Source organism: Musca autumnalis, unplaced genomic scaffold (genome assembly GCF_047663935.1).
Source record: "Musca autumnalis isolate F117 unplaced genomic scaffold, ASM4766393v1 scaffold_3, whole genome shotgun sequence".
Lineage (NCBI taxonomy): Eukaryota > Metazoa > Arthropoda > Insecta > Diptera > Muscidae > Musca > Musca autumnalis.
Window position 1 is genome coordinate 146,454,471 of NW_027411866.1, and position 20,030 is coordinate 146,474,500.

General features: G+C 34.6%; 2 protein-coding genes across 5 annotated transcripts in view; one reads left to right on the forward strand and one right to left on the reverse strand.

The window, feature by feature from the left end:
- LOC141397879 (uncharacterized) overlaps positions 1–20,030 on the reverse strand; it is a 283,294-nt gene that overhangs the window by 84,219 nt on the left and 179,045 nt on the right. The gene's annotated exons all lie outside the window — the stretch shown is intronic.
- LOC141398326 (uncharacterized) lies at positions 8,168–8,874 on the forward strand. The gene is made up of 2 exons (XM_073975611.1): positions 8,168–8,245; positions 8,312–8,874. The coding sequence occupies exons 1-2, from the start codon at positions 8,212–8,214 to the stop codon at positions 8,872–8,874; spliced, it is 597 nt and encodes a 198-aa protein (XP_073831712.1). The 5' UTR covers positions 8,168–8,211.

Below are 20,030 nucleotides of genomic sequence, written 5' to 3' on the forward strand. Positions count from 1 at the left end.
TTTTGGGAATATGTATTTATGCGTTCTATTATTCGAAATAATATTTAAATATTGGATAGTCAAATACGCTCAACATTTGGGTAAACAAATAGAAGCAAAAAACAAAAAGGTTGCTTCTTCATTTGCCTAATTCACTTATAAAGACATTTAATGCAAAATTTCATTTTAGACTAAATTTGGAGTTTGAGGAAATTTGACTAGGGTTTAAGCAAAACACTTGTGCAAAACAACAATCATGAAATTCCCAATAGTATTTGTAGTGGGAGGTAAGTTAAACTGTGAAATGTTTTAATAATTATTATTTAGAAGCTTTTATTTTTAGTATTGTGTTCTTTTGGAGCGGTCACCCTTGCTGAAATGGAAACAAACAGCAGAGATTTACTCCTACGCACAATGAATAATATGTCACAAATACGCAAAGTGCTGCTTTGTCTGGCACGCAGCTGCGATACGGATGCCATTGGCAAAGCAATGACCATTGATGAAGACTCTGAATTTATGCTCCGCCAGAAGCCCTATGAAACAGAAAGTAATTTTGATCGTGTTTTGAAATATGCTTCCACAATATCGTCTGCATTACCAAAATATTTGGCCATAGATCCCAATTGTAATGATCATTTGTATATGTGTCCCACAAAGAGGGAGAAGAAACCCTTCATACCAAGTGAGGTTTATGAATTTGCCCAATATGTTGAACTAATGGTATCGGCATCGAAGTGCATGACTACCGAGAATTTGGATGATGCCATTGATGTTATTGGTGAGGGTGTTGTATTTATTGAAAATAATGGTGAACGCAATGGTACAGCCACTGAGAGATTTGTACCAGCTCTTGAATTGGTTACCATGAGACTTAAAGAAATGTGCAATCCCATGAAACATTTGATTCCCGCCGAGTCCTCGTCGCCAGCGGAAGAAAATAATGATGATGGTCAAGGAAAGGCGGGTAAAAAAGTAATGGTTCTGATTCCATCTAAAGTTTTGAATAAAAATGCACAAATGATGTGGTTGAAAAAGTCGTAGGTTTGAAGTATTTTATGTAGCAAAAATCTTTGAAGTACTGATTTAAAAATTATTTTTAAAATCAATAAATATTTGTTTTTGAAAAATTGTTGGCATGAGTTTACGTATTACATCGTCAAAATTCTAGTAATAATTAGCAGAATTTATTTTTATTTGAAAATTTTGCCTTTTTAGGCGAAGATCATTTTTAGTATTAATTTTTAATTAATTTCTCGTTGGAATCGAGCTTGATGATCAATCAATAATGCAAGTGAAAAAGGAAAGCCGACGACGATTCGAACCCACACACCCACCACTATATGACATGACATGTTTCGACTTTGGTAAAGTCTCTTCAGACATATCGGATGTGGAGCGGCTTCGCTGTCCTCGATTTTGCTTGGAAACCGCAAGTCCTATCGGAATGGGACTAAAGAAAATGTTGTAGCTGTGAAAATTCTCTACAAGACTAACCTTTAGGTTTTTTCGTAGGTTTTATCATTTTTGAGATATAGAGGTTCAGTTCAAATTTTTAGGTTTTTATCTTATGTCTTCAAGATTTTTCTTGAAAACCGCAAGTCATACCAAAATGGGACTAAAGAAAATGTTGAAGCTGTAAAAATTCTCTACAAGACTGGCTTATGTAACTTTTCCTAGGTTGTACCATTTTTTATATATATAAGTTTAAGTTGGAAATTTGCAGTCATGACATTGTTTTGTAAGGGGGCGATACAGAATTGAATTGAATTTGAATTGTCCCAATTTGAACTTTTATATCTCAAAAACGCTAAAGCCTACGAAAACGTTATAAACGTCAATCTTGTGGAGAATTTTCACAGCTACAACATTTTCTTTAGACCAATTTACATGGGACTCGCGGTTTCCAAGCAACATCGCAAAAACCTAAACAACGCCTAAAAATGTCAACTTGAATCGCGATTTATTTAAAAAGCGCTCCGGCGATTTTTTTGTTTTTTGATTTTTCTCATCTATGAACATTGTAGTTTCAAAATCTGCAAAAACTTCCCAGGTGTAAGCACCTTCCATTTAAATTTGCTTCAGAAGCACCGTGTGGAGAGTTGAAGTTTATCGTAAAGTAAATAATTGGAACATATAGTTTTGATCTACACTCAATATCAAATCAAGGAAAGAACCGAAGAAATACATGTTGACAGTTATATGAAGAATACGTCAAAATGTGGTCCTCAATGTGAAATTTGGAAAATTCTGCCATTTTCATTGATTATTATGACTATATACTATATAAAAATACCGAATATTGGGCGGTACCGATTTATGGGGACAACATCAAAGGGTGGACCTACATTAATCGACAATTTTATGGGGGTAGCCTACCTCCAGGAAAATCGTGTACGAAAAGTGCTAAATGGTACAAAATTTGGTACCTTTTGGTATTTGCTATATGGTATAGAATTTTGTACAATTTGTAAAGGTTAGAACCGGAAATTTGAAATTCCGTATTAGATTAGCAATTGGTGTTTTGAGTGGAGGTAGGGAGGAGGTTTGGAAAATTCGTACTTATTTATACAAAAAGTACTAAATAGTACTATAATGGGTTTCAGGGGAACAGATAAAGCTGGAAAAGTGAATTGGGGTTAGGATATATGTTGAATATAAGAAAGTAATTTTTTGAAACGTATACCTATGTGTACGAAAAGTTGGGTAACATGTTGGTACCAAAACCATTTTGGTATTGTGTAAACAGTTAAGGTACAAAATTTGGTGTTGAGTGTAGGAACAAAGCTGGGATTATATAATTTGAGACAAAGTTCTGAGTTTGAAAAATTTTACTGAATATTGTTCCATTGATTTGATGTTAACCTCAAGGCGTTTCTAAATAATGTACTGAAATTAAGTAGTCAAACGTGAAGTATCTTTTCAAAAAATAGTTTTTGTTCTTACCGCTTTGGTATGTTAATTTGAAAACGTGGTCCAATGCGACAATTTTGTTAACTAGAAGTTATTTACCCCCTCATAATAAAAGAGCCTAAATTGAAATGCCTCCAAAAAATTGTCTGTTATATACGGTTGACATACCCGTGCACATTAAGTACAAGTTTTTGTAAAAACAATTTCTAACCTTTCATTCCGAATTTCGGTTGGAAAATGTGCAGAAGATCTTCAAAATACTCTAAATCTTCGAAATATCTCTTTTAATAAATGTGGATTGAAGTGGACATTTTTTAAATTAAAATTGTATATCCTCTGAGTATTCAAGGTCCAAATTTAAAGAAAATTGGACAATACTGATTTGTTCTTCTTTTAAAATACACTGAGTCGAGAGGTACCGTTATATGGGGATATACGAAAACGTGGATTTTTATGGCCACTTTGAATGCCGAAAATTTAAAGGACCTATTCGGGTTCTGGGCGAAACCGCTAAAGCTAGAACCTTGAATTGTGAATGTGCGTTATTGTTGTTGTGAAGTGGTGAGATAAAGTTTAGTGTTCGGAAATTCGTACTGGAAGGGAATGCTGTGTTAGTGAAGGGGTAAAACCAGGAGTCAAATCTGAAATTTGCAATATGATACGTAGTTTGGGAAATTCGAAATAAAAAATACGGTAGCTGAGTAGGGATGCGATACGGAACATTTTTTTTTTTGTAAATTCTGACTACAATCGAAAAAATATTGGTAATAAAAATAGGTCTTAGTACAACAGAATCTCTAGTATTCACCATTCCCGTATTAAATATTGTTCATATATATTTTGTTCCCTTTCCGCATACGAAGTAGCGGGCATTTGCTAGTTATTTAAAAAAAAAAACGTTTAAACATTTATTTTGACAGCAAGAGAAGACATCAGCTGGCCTTACATGCAATAGAAAACACGCTTGCTAAGCGGAAATTTTAAAATTCATTTACATTTGAGGTAATGTTAATTTAACACCCTATTTTTCCTTGAAAAACAAACAATAAATACTTCAAGTGGAAAGGAAATTCGTCAAATTTGTGTAGACCATATTATTACTATTTATTGGATTTGAGACTGAGTCCTTTTGAAGTATTTATAGTAGCGTTATATACATAGTTCTATAAGGCAACAGTATTTGTTTTGAAACCCTTTTTAGGTATATATTTATAATTAGTCCATATCTGAAAAGTCTCGGGGTGTCCCGCTATTCCAATGATTCAATGAGCTTTCGAAGTTTTAATTTCTCAGTATATTAGCTGCGACCACCTGCTAAGCTGGGGTATTTACGCCTATAACGGTATTTTATCTATTTTTATTTTATTTCATACGGGCAAAATGTGCTTCAACGAAATAATGGTTTTAGACCCCAAGTATATTTGGACGAAATCCGTTTCAGACTTGATTTAGCAATGTCCGTCCGTCTGTCTGGATGGCTGGTGCGCACGATAACTCTCGAATGGATCAACTGATTCGGTCTAAAAATTGGCTTTCGTAATATTTTGCCCAAACTTAGTTTAAGTTCGAAGATGGGCTATATCGGTCCACTCCTTCCGGTACCTTCCCCACAAAAGTTCGAAAATGTTCGGAAAATTTGTGCGCTCGATAACTCTTGAAGGATGTAACCGATTTGATCCATACTTTGCCCATCGTTAAATTTCTACCAGACTTAGATGAGGTTCCCATATGGACTCAATCGGTTCACTCCTTCGGGTACCTCTCACACAAAATTTCGGATAAGTTCAGCCTGCTCTCGAATCGCTTTAATTTTTTTTGCAACAACTTGTATTCACTTCCCCCTTTACAACGGTATACGTTTCATCAAGTGCAAGTCCATACTTCCTGAGAAAATAACTTGAAAGTTGCAAAAAACCCCTATGACACCGTGTGTAGTGGTTGGAGCGCAAGATAACTCTCGAACGGATAAGCCGATTCGGTCCAAAATTCGGCCTTCGTAATATTTTGTAAAAAAATAGTATAAATTCGAAGATGGGCTATATCGGTCCACTCCTTCAGGTACCTCCCCCACAAAACTTCAAAAATGTTCGGAAAAATTGTGCGCACGATAACTCTTGAAGGGAAGGACCTATTTTGTCCATACTTTATACATCCTAATATATCTACCGGATATAGATCAGGTTCGAATATGGACTATATTTGTCTACTCCTTCTGGTACCTCTCACCCAAAGCTTCGTAAAAGTTCACTTTAAGACCTGCTCTCGAATCACTTTGATTTTTGTTAAAGCGATTTGCATTCGCTACCTACATTACAACGGTAAAAGTTTTTTCAGGGGCAAGTCCATATTTCTTGCAGAAACAGCCCGAAAGTTGTAAAAAGCCCCTATTTCACCAACCGTTTTGGTCCAACATTTGGTCTTCGTCATGTTATATCCAAACTCAGTTTCACCGGTCCACAACTTCCGGTACTTCTCCCCAATATTTAAAAAGGTCACTAAAATGCTGGAACGATATCACGTGAATGGGGCAACCAATTTGGTCCAAACTTTGGAACTCCTAATATTTTGTCAAAATTTAGTTTAACTTCTAACATGGCCCATTTGTGTCTTAGTGCAGTTAATTCCTAATCAACATTTTTGTCGGCAAGTTCAAATGTCCAAAAAGGGCCACAAAATTCTGAAGAGACCTTAAATACATTCGATCTGTCCGTAGATGAAAGTTTCACTTCACATTGGCTGAGGGTATATATCTGTCGGCAAAGCCGACTGACACTTTTTTACATGTTTTCGTTATAAACTTCACTTGTTTTCGTTATAAACTTCACACTCTCAAATTAAGTTGATTAAGCAAACAAAATAAAACTGGAAATTCTGCCGTATTACACAATTTGTGTATTTATGGTATTACAAAAACCAAGGGACACAGTCAATTCAGATGAATCTGATTATGATATTATGTATCCTTTATTATTATTGTATTTACAATAAGATGCCATTGTGCCATAATGCCTCCGGCCCCGACCATCACGGATAATCGAGGTCCGCCTGTATAATGTTTTTATGAGTAAAAAATCTCCTTACAAAAAATTATCAAAATAGGTCCACGTTTTATTATAGCCTCCATAAAACGGTGCCGCGCTATTCAAGATTGTTTTAAAGTGTTTTAGCGACATTTTGTAACTTTATTGGATGAAAATTTACATTTTGGGATCTTACACGCAGAAAAATATATGTTAGAAATATGTTTGGATCAAAACAAATATTTGTTTGGGACTGATTGCAAACAAATATATGTATGTATCCAAACATAATTTGTTTGTGTCCAAACAAATATATGTTTGCAACATTTTGTAACATATCTCAATTTAATATGTTTGGGTACCTACATATTTTTATGTTACAACATATTTTTTATGGGTGGAGAGGATTTTTCTCAAATAGAGTAACAAGAGGGCTCTCGCAGCTGCGGAATGCTGGTTTATAATAGAGAGCTGTGTGCATGGTGTAATGCGTAAAACACGTATGTTCCGTTATGTTGGTCTTTTTCATCAGTGTTCTAGAGAACATCGCTGAGTAAAGACGGTAAAGTAAGTGAATAAAGCAGTGTTTTGTCTTTTCTTAAAGAAATTGTGCTTTTTAGTAAATTAAATGTCCAATACATTTTATAATTGAATCAAAATGGTGAATGGGAATGTTTTATTGGACAAGGAAGAAATCGCATTTAATATTGGTAATTACATCAGTACATTTTTCATATACATACATACTTATGTACATATATTTGAAATATGGATCTACCTATTTCTTACATTTTATAATCATTTGATGTCGTTTTCCCGCTAATGATTTCATCTTTGAAGAAAATATGTTTTATTTCACAACTAAAAAGACGCGTTCAACGATGTTTCCTTATAATTTTTCTTTTTAAAAGTTCGACTTTTTATAATTTATTTCATTCAGTTTTTCTTTTATTAGCTGTGTCTTTTTACGTGATAATTTGTAATAATTATTACAAATGTTTCAGATTTTGACAGTTGTATAAAGGAAAAGTTGCTGAAAATATTGTTTCAGCAACATTTAGTAAGTAAAAAGACACACCAATTATGTACCTATGTGTCTTTGTTGTTTTGTCTATTTTTCTATACCCTTCAATAAAAAACACCCCCATATACATATAAATGTGTTTACATGTTAGAAATATCCAGTGAGCGCTTGCTGAGAGCAAGTGAGCATACATTTCAATGAGTTTCACATTGATATTTACGCTCCCTTGCTCTCAGAAAGCGCCCACTGGTGCATGTGTTTGTTTTTTTTTGGTGGTTTTTGGGTTTGTATTTGTTTGCACCCAAACATGTATTTGTTTGCAGGACCCAAACATATGTTAAGTTTGGGACTGCTCGCAAACAAATATATGTTTGTTGCAAAATATGTTTGGGACATATGTTAGAGAGGCCATTTTGTCTGTGTGTAGCTTCATCTTCATCCCTTTAGAAAATATGGACTGTTATATAAAAATTTGTCCGCACTGTGCGCTGAGAAAACGTTATGCAAAGTCGATTTTTTTCCATCTGGCTGGCAACGATTAAGGCCTCGACGCATAAGAAGCATGGCTTTCTTGCTTAAATCATATCTGGTAAATGACTAAAGACCTAGTTCGACCTAATTCAAATGTGGTTCAGACATTTCTTTATTCCTTTCCCAGAGATGACTTCAGCCAGAAAGCCAGCCGCTTATGTGTAGAGGCCTTTACTCTCGAACGGATCAAGTGTCTGTCTTTAATGTTTTTCGTAAAGAAGGTACATCGAAAAAAATACTACAATTTTTATTCCAAGATATGTTCTGGTATAATTCTTCGTGTTCGAAGGTTTTTAATTTTGAAAAAATGGATTTTCAAACTATACATAATTATATACCAATCTTGAACATAACAAATAAATATTTGATCAAGAAATAAATAATTAGCTGATTAAATGGCATTGCTATTTCAATTTTAAGTAAAATATAATTTTTGAGACAATATAAAAAAAAAACTGCAATAAAAAAACATTTTCTTGGGAAAATTGAGGCCGAAACTAATGCATATACATTTAGTGCCGTTCTTTTGTTAAGCAAAATGCAGGTGTTTCATTGCAAATTTTATTTGTTTAAATATTTGCTTATTAAAAGAATTTTTTATTCCCAAAGAAGCATTTGAATAAATAACAAAAAAGTTTTGAAGCATTCTATACCTATAAAAACCGTAAATGCGTCAAACATTATTGGTATATACTCTGCAACAGCGGTAAGAGTATAAACTGAGAAAAAAATCAATACAGGGAAATGTCGAAATTGTGCTTTGTCGTACTATTTGTGGGTAAGTTTAGAAATATTCGTTCAATTAAATTTTTACATTATTAATTCCACGTTTCTTTCTGTTTAGCCTTTGTCGGTGCCGCCTCTGCTGCAACACCTTTAGACGTAATCAGTGGCGCCCTTAAGACTGTGAATCAAATACGAAACACAGTCTTCTGTTTGGCTCACAGTTGTGATCCAAATGCGATTGAAAAGGTTCTTCTAATCCATGATGTTGCTGAATTTGAGCTGAAACAAAGATCAATCAAATCTGAAACAAAAGCTGATCGTGTCATGAAATTGGCAGCTGTTGTATCGGAAGCTTTAAAGAAATATTTAGCCATTGATCCAAATTGTAAGAATCCTTCATACACTTGTCCCACACTCCATACCGTTAGCATGCCACAGGAATTAATTGTTTATGAAAATGTTATGGGCAGTATTGTGGCCCTTGCAAATTGTATAAGTGTCGCCGATGTTCCTGACGTTATTACTATTATATCCGATGTTGTTGAATATATTGAAAATAATAGAGATACTTCAGGAAATTCATTCAGTCGCGTTGTACCGGCTGTAGAGATTGCAGCAAGAGGTTTAAAAAATATTTGTGATCGTCGTCAACAATTTCAGCAAACTATAGTACAACATTAGAAATGGAATGATGAAATGAAGGAAAGCAAAATTAAAGGACAGGATATGGACTTGCTAAAGGATTTATTAGACGATAATATAAATAAGTAACACACTATAACAATATTACAGAAAAAAAACTTATATTTTAAACAGAAATTGGAAAGCTATCAAATGTCATCGCGTTACGAAATAAGAAACACCTAATAAATGTAACATAAGGAATAACATATGAGGGTGTTTTTATAATATTTCCGTCAATTTGGAGTTACTAGTGAGGGGTACAGGTTGAAAAAGGCAAGTATTGACAGCATTCACTTCCCCTAACAAAACAATGTCAGCGAATAAAAATAAAAAAATACATATGTATTTGAGAGGAAGACCGAAGAAATAAGAAATATGAAACAAAATCCAGGACTATTTTGGTCCATTTTGTAGTAAGTGAATTGACCTCCCTGTGGTCCTTCACCCCTAAAGAACAATAAAGACTTGGTTTGAACAAAGACACTAATTAACTCCCAAATGATGGCTCATATTAAGGAATTGTGCCTTGAAATGTCTAAAATCTTTACAAGACTGTTGCTTTATGCGTACCAGAGGATGTACATTGAAAGTTCCAAAAAGATATTATGTTCCCTCGTACAGCAAGTAATCACAGCAACAACTGCGATGAAACTAAAACCAATGTTTGGCTTTAGGTGTATGGTAAGCCAGAGGCTTAAACACCTAGTTCTCCTGAGACAAGCCATCATTGATTAGACTCCAACCAAAGCCCAGCCGACTCTGATTCCGTAGTTTATTAGAAAGAGTGAACCAATTTAAAGAACAAAAATACTAAGCATCGGCTCAGACCAGGTTTTAACAGGGTAAATCGCCTAACTTATCTGTTCAGTGTCCACTTGAAATGAAAGAGGGACCCTCTTTAATTTCAAGTGGATACTGACCTCCACGTAATTTCCGTTTTCAACGTTGCAGTAAGAAAGACTTGCTGCAATTCGGATAAAATTTCAACATCAGTTTTATTTGCGCATAGAAATAGTAAATCTTACAAAAGTGTAGAAGATAGCAGGCCTGTTAGGATCTCCTAAAAAGGATTTTCTATAAACAGATTACAGTAGAAAAAATGTTTTGGAAGGCAGCACCCAACGTCTTCATTAGGGTTCCTCTGTAGATAGAAGACCTCCTAAAATTAATGAAAGAGCTCCTAAAGGGGCGTTAAATTAATGAAAGACTTCTACAAGGGTCTTTGGTAGATATAAGATCCGCTAAATGGGTCTTCTATACATCGAAGACATCCTAAATAAGTATTCTATAAATAGAGGACCTCCTTAAGATTGAAGATGTCATAAATAGGACTTCTATAGATATAAGCTCCAAAAGGAGTTCCATATGTAGAAGTTCATCTTCTTCTGTCCGTAGATCTCCTAAGGAAGTTTTCAATAGGCAATGACCTCCTACAGGGACCATAAAAACACCGTCTAGGCTGGTCTTAAATACAGAAAAGTCCCCTTAAAGCACCGACGTAGCCGGCCCCCCCCCCCCCGAAATGATTTTCGTTCCCTTGGGATATTAGCTTATGTTACAATTTTTTTTTTTAATTTTTGAGTAAAATTTTAAATTTTTTTAAATTTTTCAAGAAATATGTAAAGTATTTGGAGGAAGTATTACAGAGAATTATTTAACTACATTTGGTATACTTATTGTCCAACATATTTGAAAGTATAAAAATGAACACTTTAGACTTTTTGAGCAATTTTCTGCATAGTTGTTGTTAAGTTTTAAGGTTTTGTTTAAGCGTTTATTCGTAATTTTAGGCTGACTGTAAGTGTTACTGAGTTCAGAACAATACGTTTTTTTGTATTTATTGAACGTTTGCAGCATATTACGTCCAATACTTTGGCTTATAAACAACATTAAAAAAAACATTCTTGCGATCTTTTGTTTTTGAAACTTTTGATAAGAGCAATAAGTATATAGTCTCTAACACCTTTTTGTAATTAACTATTTTGATCATCATAACTATTACAAATTCTTTATTATGTTTGAAATTGGCAACAAAAAAAAACTATATCAAATTTTTTTATATGATTTCTATTCCAACGCATTGTCGTCCGTTAAGATTATTTGAAACTTGTCCCTTCCTACAAATTATTAAATGTCTATTGTACAAAAAAGAATTTTTCTGTCGTATTTTTATGTTTTGTTCGACTTTTCGAATGTTAATAAAATCAAGATTATTGAGATTGAGGTCAATGTTTATATTTTATTTATTGCATATTACAGTTGAACCTCGATTATCCGTGAATCGATTATCCGGGAACCTCCATTATCCGGGATAGATAAGAAATGTTGGTATTTTTTCCATTTCCTATATTTTTCGTTATAAACTTTATTATCCGGGAGTAAAAGCACACTTTCCAATAAATTTGATTAAGCAAACAAAAGGTAAACAAAAGAAAACTGGAAATTCTTCCATATTACACAATTTGTATATATGTAAATAGTATTACAAAAACCGTGAAACAAAGTCAATTCAGATGAATCTGAAGATGGTATTATGTATCCTTCTAAAATTTTGTAGATTACCTTTAGAAATATAACAAAAATTACTGACTCTATTATTATTGTAAAATACTTTGCCATTTTTACTTAAAAATATGTTCAAAAACATTGCCTCCATTATCCGTGAAAATCGATTATACGTAATGCCTCCGGTCCCGACCATCAGGGATAATCGAGGTCCGACTGTATTTCAAATATTTCGAAATTACATTGAATTTCATCTTCAGGGATTTTTCTTTGAATTGTATTTTGGGAAGTACATTGAATGGATGCACATTTCTAGAATTGTTCATTTTTCCTTCTTCGGCAAAGGACTTTAAAACGACAAACGAAATCAAAAAAAAAAAATAAATAAATAAAATAAAAATATCGGAAACAGATTCAAATTCGTCAAAATCTCACCAAGTATCAGTCGGCATTGCGGATAGGCTCAGGGTCCTGCGTGAACTGAAACTTTAATCTATGGACAGATCGAATAGCGGCTACACAACCAAAATCCTTTAACCCAAAGCTATGTATTAGGAGATTTTCAGAATTGTGTAGCCATTTTCGGACGTATGAACTCACCAACAAAATATGGATTTTATCATTGATCACAAATGTTACAGAGGAGGTAACTGAAGAAATGAACCGGACCGACATAGTTCATTTTGGAAGTATATCTTACTTTGGGAGTCATTCCTTTTAAAAGATATTGCGCCCACAAGTCATTTCAGTGCGTCACAGTATTATTTTCAGTTTTTTCAAGAAAAAATATACACACACAAAGAATACCGACCTGCATTAAACAACTATTTTGAAGGTTTGTTGGGATGTACCCATTTTCGAGCTAAAACTAAGTTTGGACAAAATATTACTAAAACCAAAGTTTGGAACATATCTGTTGCTCCGTTCAAGAAAAATCGCACATACGACTGTAGCTACAATTCTTGAATTTATGGGGGGGGGGGGGGGTGGTTGGAAATACAGAAGGAGTAGACCGAAAATCACCATCTACGAACTTTATATAAGGACCGCAGAAATATTGCTATAAACAATGTTAGGATCCGGTTCGAAAGTTGTAATGCGCACCAGCCACTACACATGATGGTCCTAGGTGTTTCTTACAGCTTTTGGGCCATTTTCTCTGGAAGTATGGGCATGTCCCTGAAAAAACTTGTATTGTAGTAATAGGGGCCCCGAGAAAAATTGTTGCAAAAAAGCAAACCGTTTCCCGAGAGGTCTTTATAATTTATTTGTATAATATATTTTTTTTATTTCATATTTTTAGTTATAACTAAATTATTAGCATAAAGGAAGTGAAGCCATGGCTGCTGAGGTCTTAAGCTTACACAGGTATATTTACTAATTATCCAGAGAGATCTTAAACTGTACTTCTCTGAAAATTTTTCAAATACTCTGTGGAAGGTTATCGAAAAGTGGATCGAATCGGTTGATCTGTTCGAGAATTATCGTGTTCTCCAGGCAGCCACCCAGATGGACGAACATAGCTAAGTCTACTCCAAATTTTCTGAAACAGATTTCTTCCAAACACACTTTGGCCCTAAAACCATTATTTCGATGAGGCACATTTTGACTAAAGGCTGAGAGTATAAAAAATGTAGATTGGGAAAAATTGTGTTCATGGATTTTTGCTAAAAATCTGGGCGCCAGAATTTGATTTTTAAATTATTCAAGACTGTCGAGATCAATTTATGAGAAAATCCACGATAGGAAACAAGAATTTCTATATGAGAAGTCTGACGATTGGACGCCAAAATAGTTTATTGACAGATGCACGATTGGGCGACAGAATTTGACATTATATACCCACGATTGGGTGCTAGTATTTCTTCATGGATAGACTCACTATTGCTCAGCATTAGTTCTCTATCAAGAAAACCACTTTCGGCCTTCAGAAATTCTTTGTGATAAGATCTACGATTGGACACCAAAATATCTTTAGGGAATAACTTCAATGACAGTAACAGTCTTTCCGAAATTGAAAAACTGACCATATTCTGACACCGCAGCGTGATAAAAGACAAAAAAAAAGAAGACACGTGTCTCGGCATTTTTTCCTTTATTTATATAACTCCTAAATCTACCTGCAAATATAAAAAATACTAGTGGATAACGCCATGATATCCGAATGTTCCCTTTGTATAAATCAATTCTCTACTAATCCCATTTTCCTTCCATAAATTACTCAATAAAATTGGAGTGGACAATTGAAGCCATGATTTTGAACTTTTGTGAAGTAGGAATCAAAGGAAAGGTTAAGATATTTCTAAGGTTTTCCGATTGTATACTCGTTCGTTTGGTCTTACCGAAGTGATATCACTGAATTACATAACATTCACTGTAGTTGTATATCTATAGTTTGAACATATATTAACTCTGATATATTGTCAAAAAAGTTCTGAAAACAAGGGAAATTGGCCAAGAAGTCTTACGTCATTTTAATTAAAAAATAGTAAAGACAGTTATTTCATCAGTAATACAAGTATAAAATAAGGTTTACATCATTACTAAATAAGAAATTTTCGCTAACATGAACTTTCAAAATTTTGGTCAGGTGGCCCCCCCCCCCGAAATGAAATCCTGGCTACGTCCCTGCCTTAAAGTGGTTATTTATAGATACACCTTTTTCAGATGTAATTCGAATTATTTTCATTGTAATTCGAGAATTCTATTTATAATTCGTAACATTTTATTTGTAATTCGAGAATTCCATTTGTAATTTTAATTATTCCATTTGTAATTCGAATTATTCCATTTGAAATTTGAACTAATCCATTTGTAATTCGAAATATTCCATTTGTAATTCGAATTATTTTAGAAAGAAATAACATTGTGTTTTAGTTAGGTAGGTAGGATTGTTGGCCTTAAGAACCGTTTTAATAAATTAACGTAGCGTTTACAGGAACAAAATTTTAGTGAAATTCTAACTACAATGGACTAGAACTTTTAGGGAACAGAAGTTTCGTTTTCGCGGAAGTTTCGGTTGCGTCCGTTGACCACTTTTTTTAAATATATTGAAATTACATGGGTAAAAATATGTTTTTCTTTCATACCGTTTCCAATATTAATTTTGGATTTTTTTTACACAAATGGACATTTTTTAAATATATAAGTTTTATATGAGTTTTACAAAAACTCAAGGAGCATTTTTATACTTTCATACGGGCAAAATGTGCCTCATCGAAATAATGGTTTTAGACCCCAAGTATTTTTGGACGAAATGTGTTTCAGACAATTTGGAGTTGATTTAGCGATGTCCGTCCGTCTGTCTGTCTTGCTGGAGCGCACGACAACTCTCGAACGGATCTACCGATTCGGTCCAAAATTTGACTTTCTTAATATTTTGTACAAACTTAGTTTAAGTTCGAAGATGGGTTACATCGGTCCACTCCTTCCGGTACCTCCCCCACAAACATTCGGAAATGTTCGGGAATCTTCGGAAGTAACCGATTTGGTCCATACTTTGCACATCGTGAAATTTCTACCAGACTGAGATGAGGTTCCAATATGGACTCAATCGGTCCACTCCTTCGTGTACCTTCCACACAAAATTTCGGAAAAGTTCAGTTTAGGACCTGCTCTCGAATCGCTTTTATTTTTGTTGTAGCAACTTGTATTCACTGCCCCCCATACGACGCTATAACTTTCATCAGAAAATATCCTGAAAGGTACAAACAACCTCTATGACACCATATGTAGTGGTTGGAGCGCAAGATTAACTCTCGAACGGATCTGACGATTCGGTCCAAAATGTGGGCTTCGTAATATTTTGTGCAAACTTAGTTTAAGTTCGAAAATATGTCATATCGGTTCAAAAAGGTCGTATCGGGTGGGAGTGACCGATTTGGTCCATACTTTACACATCCTAATATATCTACAAGATATAGATCAGGTTCGAATGTGGACTATATTTGTCCACTCCTACGGATGCCTCACACACCTCACTCAATTACGACAGTAAGAGTTTTTTGCAGGGGCAAGTCCATACTTCTTAAGAAAACAGCCCGAAAGTTGTGAAAAAACCCCATATATAGTGGCTGGAGAGCTCGAACCGAATACTGCGTTCGTCCATACTTTGGATGGTGCTTATAGGCCCACTCCTTCCGGTACCTCCCCCACAAAAATTGGAAAATATGCGCTAAAATGGTACGCGCGATTTCTCGTAGACGTAGCAACCGATTTGGTCCAAACATTGGATCTCTAAATATTGTCGAAACTTAGTTTATTTTCAAATTTGGGCCCTATCTGTACAATCCTGGTGGTACCACCTACACAAATGTTCAACATTTTGGCGTTGTTAAGGATCTGTTCGAGGATCCTTTGGTCATTTTTACCGACGGTTTTCCTAGTGGCCCTGTTTACAGCGATGTTATGTTTTTCGTAGGCTAGTGTGATAAAAAAGGCCTATCTATCGTTATCCCCGCAAATTTTTAGCGTTAATCCTATCCATACTTTTGTCGATTCATACGCCCAAAATTTTGAAAACCCCCTAAATACATACATATGTTTTTTTTTTTGGAAAAAAGTATTTCAATCCACACAGGCTGAGGGTATATCTCTGTCGCAAAGCCGGCCGATACTTTTTTACTTGTTTTAAATAAATTTTAAATTGCTTGAATTTTTTATTTATTTTTTTTTTTAATTTTTATTATCATTTTTAATTTATTTTATTTTATATTTTATTGATATTTGACTTAAAACAAGTAAAAAGTGTCAGTCGGCTTAGCCGACAGAGATATACCCTCAGCTTGTGTATATTGAAACAATTTTTTCCAAAAAAAGTATGTTTATAGGGGGTTTTAAACATTTTCGGCGTATAAACCAACAAAAATGTTGATTAGGATTAAAGAGCAAAAATTTTGGGGAGGAGATACTTAAAGGAATGGATCGACATTGACCATTATGGAAGTGGATCTCCAGCCACTACATATGGTGCCGTAGGGGGTTTTTACACCCTTCGGGCTTTTTGCTCATGAAGTGTGGACTTGCCCCTGAAAAAACTTTTACCATCGTAATTGCTTCAACAAAAATCAAAGTGATTCGATAGCAGGTCTTAAAGTGAACTTATCCGAAATTTGGTGTGGGAGTGGACAAATATGGAGTGGACAAATGTAGTCCATATTTAAACCGGATCTATATCTGGTAGATATATTAGGATGTGTAAAGTATGGACCAATTCGGCTACTCCCTTCATGAGTTAACATATGAACAATTTTCCGAACATTTTTGAACTTTTGTGGGGGGAGGTACCTGAAGAAGTGGACCGATATGGCTTATCTTCGAACTTAAACTATGTTCGGACAAAATATTACTAAGGCCAAATTTTGGACCGAATCGGCAGATCCGTTCGAGAGTTATCTTGCGCTCCAACCACCTCAGACGGTGTCATAGGGAGTTTTTGCAACTTTCAGGCTATTTTCTCAGAAAGTGTGGACTTGCCCCTGATGAAACTTGTGCCGTCGTATGGGGGGCAGTGAATAAAAGTTGCTAAAATAAAAAACAAAGCGATTCGAGAGCTGGCCCTAAACTGAACTTATCCGAAATTTTGTGTGGGAGGTACCCGAAGGAGTGTAACGATTGAGTCTATATTGGAACCTTATCTAAGTCTCGTAGACATTTAACGATTTGCAAAGTATAGATCAAATCGGTTACTCCCTTTAAGGGTTATCGTACGTACAAATTTTCCGAACATTTTCGAACTTTTGTGGGGGAGGTACCGGAAGGAGTGGACCGATATAACCTATCTGCGAACGTAAACTAAGTTTGAACAAAATATTAGGAAAGCCAAATTGTGGATCGAATCGGTTGATCCGTTCGAGAGTTATCGTGCGCTCCAGCCAGCCAGACAGAGAGACAGACGGACGGACATTGCTCAATCGACTCCAAATTGTCTGAAACCCATTTCGTCTAAACATACTTGGGGTCTAAAACCATTATTTCGATGAGGCACATTTTGCCCGTATGAATGTGTATATGGCGAAAAACAAAAATCCTTTGCAATTCCATTTGAAAAAAAATAAAAAAAATTTTTGCGAGCACATCTACAATTTTTGGCTTAGAGGCTAAGAAAAAAATTCTTGTTTCAAATCTGTTCGCGTTCACAAAATTGGACGATGCGCGCAAAAGTTATAGCGGTTTTTATTCTCATATAAAGAAAAAATATTTAAAAATATCTTATTTGTTGTTATGAGAAAATGTATGCATAAATCGTTAACAGCATTCCATATCTATTCATAGATGTTTAAATAGTTATTAAATTTATTATTATTTTCGCGGAAAATCAACAACTAATACAAAAAATTTGAAGAAAATCCAAATAATCCTTCCCAGAGTCCGTACAAACCTTCAAAAAATAAATTAAAAAATATATGCGGAATCTAGACAATGCGTAGAAAAATATGATACCAAATTTATAGAGATTCGGTACATAAATTGCATATTATAGCAACAACAAAAGAGAAAAACTTATTGTTGGAAAATATTGTTGCAAATATATTTTTTGGTTTGATTCGAAAAATTAAAAAAAAATATTTGGGAGTTCTCCAACTATTTCGCTAAAATCCCATACAATGATTAATGTGTACTGCTAAAACTTCATCAAGAAATATGGTTTACCATCGTAAAAGCTTATTTGCTTACTGTGATAACTTATAAGTATAGGAAATAAAGAGTAATATTGAAATTACAATTATTCAAAAAATGTGGAAATTAAAAAGCCTATTATTCGCGAATTAGTTAAAATCAGTTGATGCGCATCCGTTTTTGGATACAGCGAATCAATCTCTTTCAATAGCTATGCATATTTCGAAGTTTCACTCAGCGGTCAAAGTGTGCCGCCAGTTGCATCAGACAATGCAAAAAACATTAAAGTGGGTAAAAATCGCGCAATGTGCATACGATTTTCGGTTTCAGTAGCACCCATCAAAAATACGTCTATATACACATATTTCAAACAAGAATCTGTGTCGGATGTGCCTCCACATTCTATTTTTGGTGAAAATCCCATATTACTCGCGAATCTCTGTAATTTATGACACGCGTTTTCGCAAATATTATAATCGCGTATAAAGGATTCCATTTACGTAAAAAAAATTAAAGAAAATCGCGGTTTAGTAAGCGGATTTATCAAAATAAATTTTTGCTGATTTTCCTATTTTCAGGGTATCTATATCCGCGGTTTTAGTGGATATATTCGATCGCGGATGGGCTCATTAGATCCGTCGCGTAAAAAAACTAAATTCACGCGGGGTACAAAGGAAATTTAATGGTACTTGTAAATTCTAAACGCAATAAATAGGTTTTTTAAAAAAATTCACGCATCAAGTATTGGCCTTTAGACTCCAATTACTAGGATGCTGTAAGGAGCACACTCATGAGATATGCATTAAACGACGTAAAATCACGAGTTCTATAATCCTATTATGAGTTTTGAATATTATCTTGTTGCGCGTCCGAATTATTAAAAAAATTAAAAAAACCCCGAAATTCCGGCTTCAAAATGTCAGCATCAATTTTGGGTGGATGCAGTGGATATATCGAAAAATGATACACCAGTATCATATTACCCATGAAATATTCTTTGAGTCTTTCTTTGGACATATGTCTATAAAATGTAAGGTTAAGCCAGAAATCGGAAGGGAGCATAAAAAAACTTGTTGGTTTCAACCCATTTTTACCTATTTTTCTACATTGATGCCAACACAGCTTCAACGTAAATTAATTTTAATGGTCGTCCTTATGGGATTCCTCTTAAAACACTTCATTTTAAAGAATTTCAATCATTCTATATAGAATATGTTAACAGTTCGCGAATTCTGAATGGGTGAAACTCGGATTCATCGATTGTAAAAAATTTTTGTTTTTCGCCATATACCCTCGTTAGCATAAATGCTGAGGGTATAAAAATACCAAAAATTAGGAGGTATAATTCTATGGGGGATAAAGGAAGACGTGGACATATACTAATAATTCTTTTCAGGAACACTCTATATCCCCCTGGAAGACAAAATAAAAAAAACAGTCATTTCGGTGGGATATTGACGTCACAACCTTTAGAATTACGAACATCTGGAGTTACCGTTCTATGGGGGCTATATAAAGTCAAGGACCTGTACCAACAAATTTCATATGGAAAGTTTTATACCCCAAATGAAGACTTAAACACCAAATTTCAGCCAATTCGGTGGAATATTTAGGCCACAACCTTCAAAATACTGAAAATCGGGAGGTACACTTCAATGGGGCCTATATGAAGGCGTGGACCTATACCGACAAATGGGAATGTTTCATACCCCCAGCGAAGACTAAATACCAAATTTCAGTCATTTCGGAGGAATATTGAGGCCACAACCTTCAAAATACCGAAAATCGAGAGGTACCGTTCTATGGGGGCTATATGAAGGGGTTAACCTATACCAACAAAACTCTGGGGGAAAGTTGTATACCTCCAACGAAGACTAAGTACCAAATTTCAGTCATTTCGGTGTGATAATGAAGCTAAAACCTTAAAAATACCGAAAATCGGGTTGTACCGTTATATGGGGCTATATCAAAACGTGGACCGATAGAGCCCATTTGCAATACCAAACATCCTAGGAGTAATAAAAACTTCT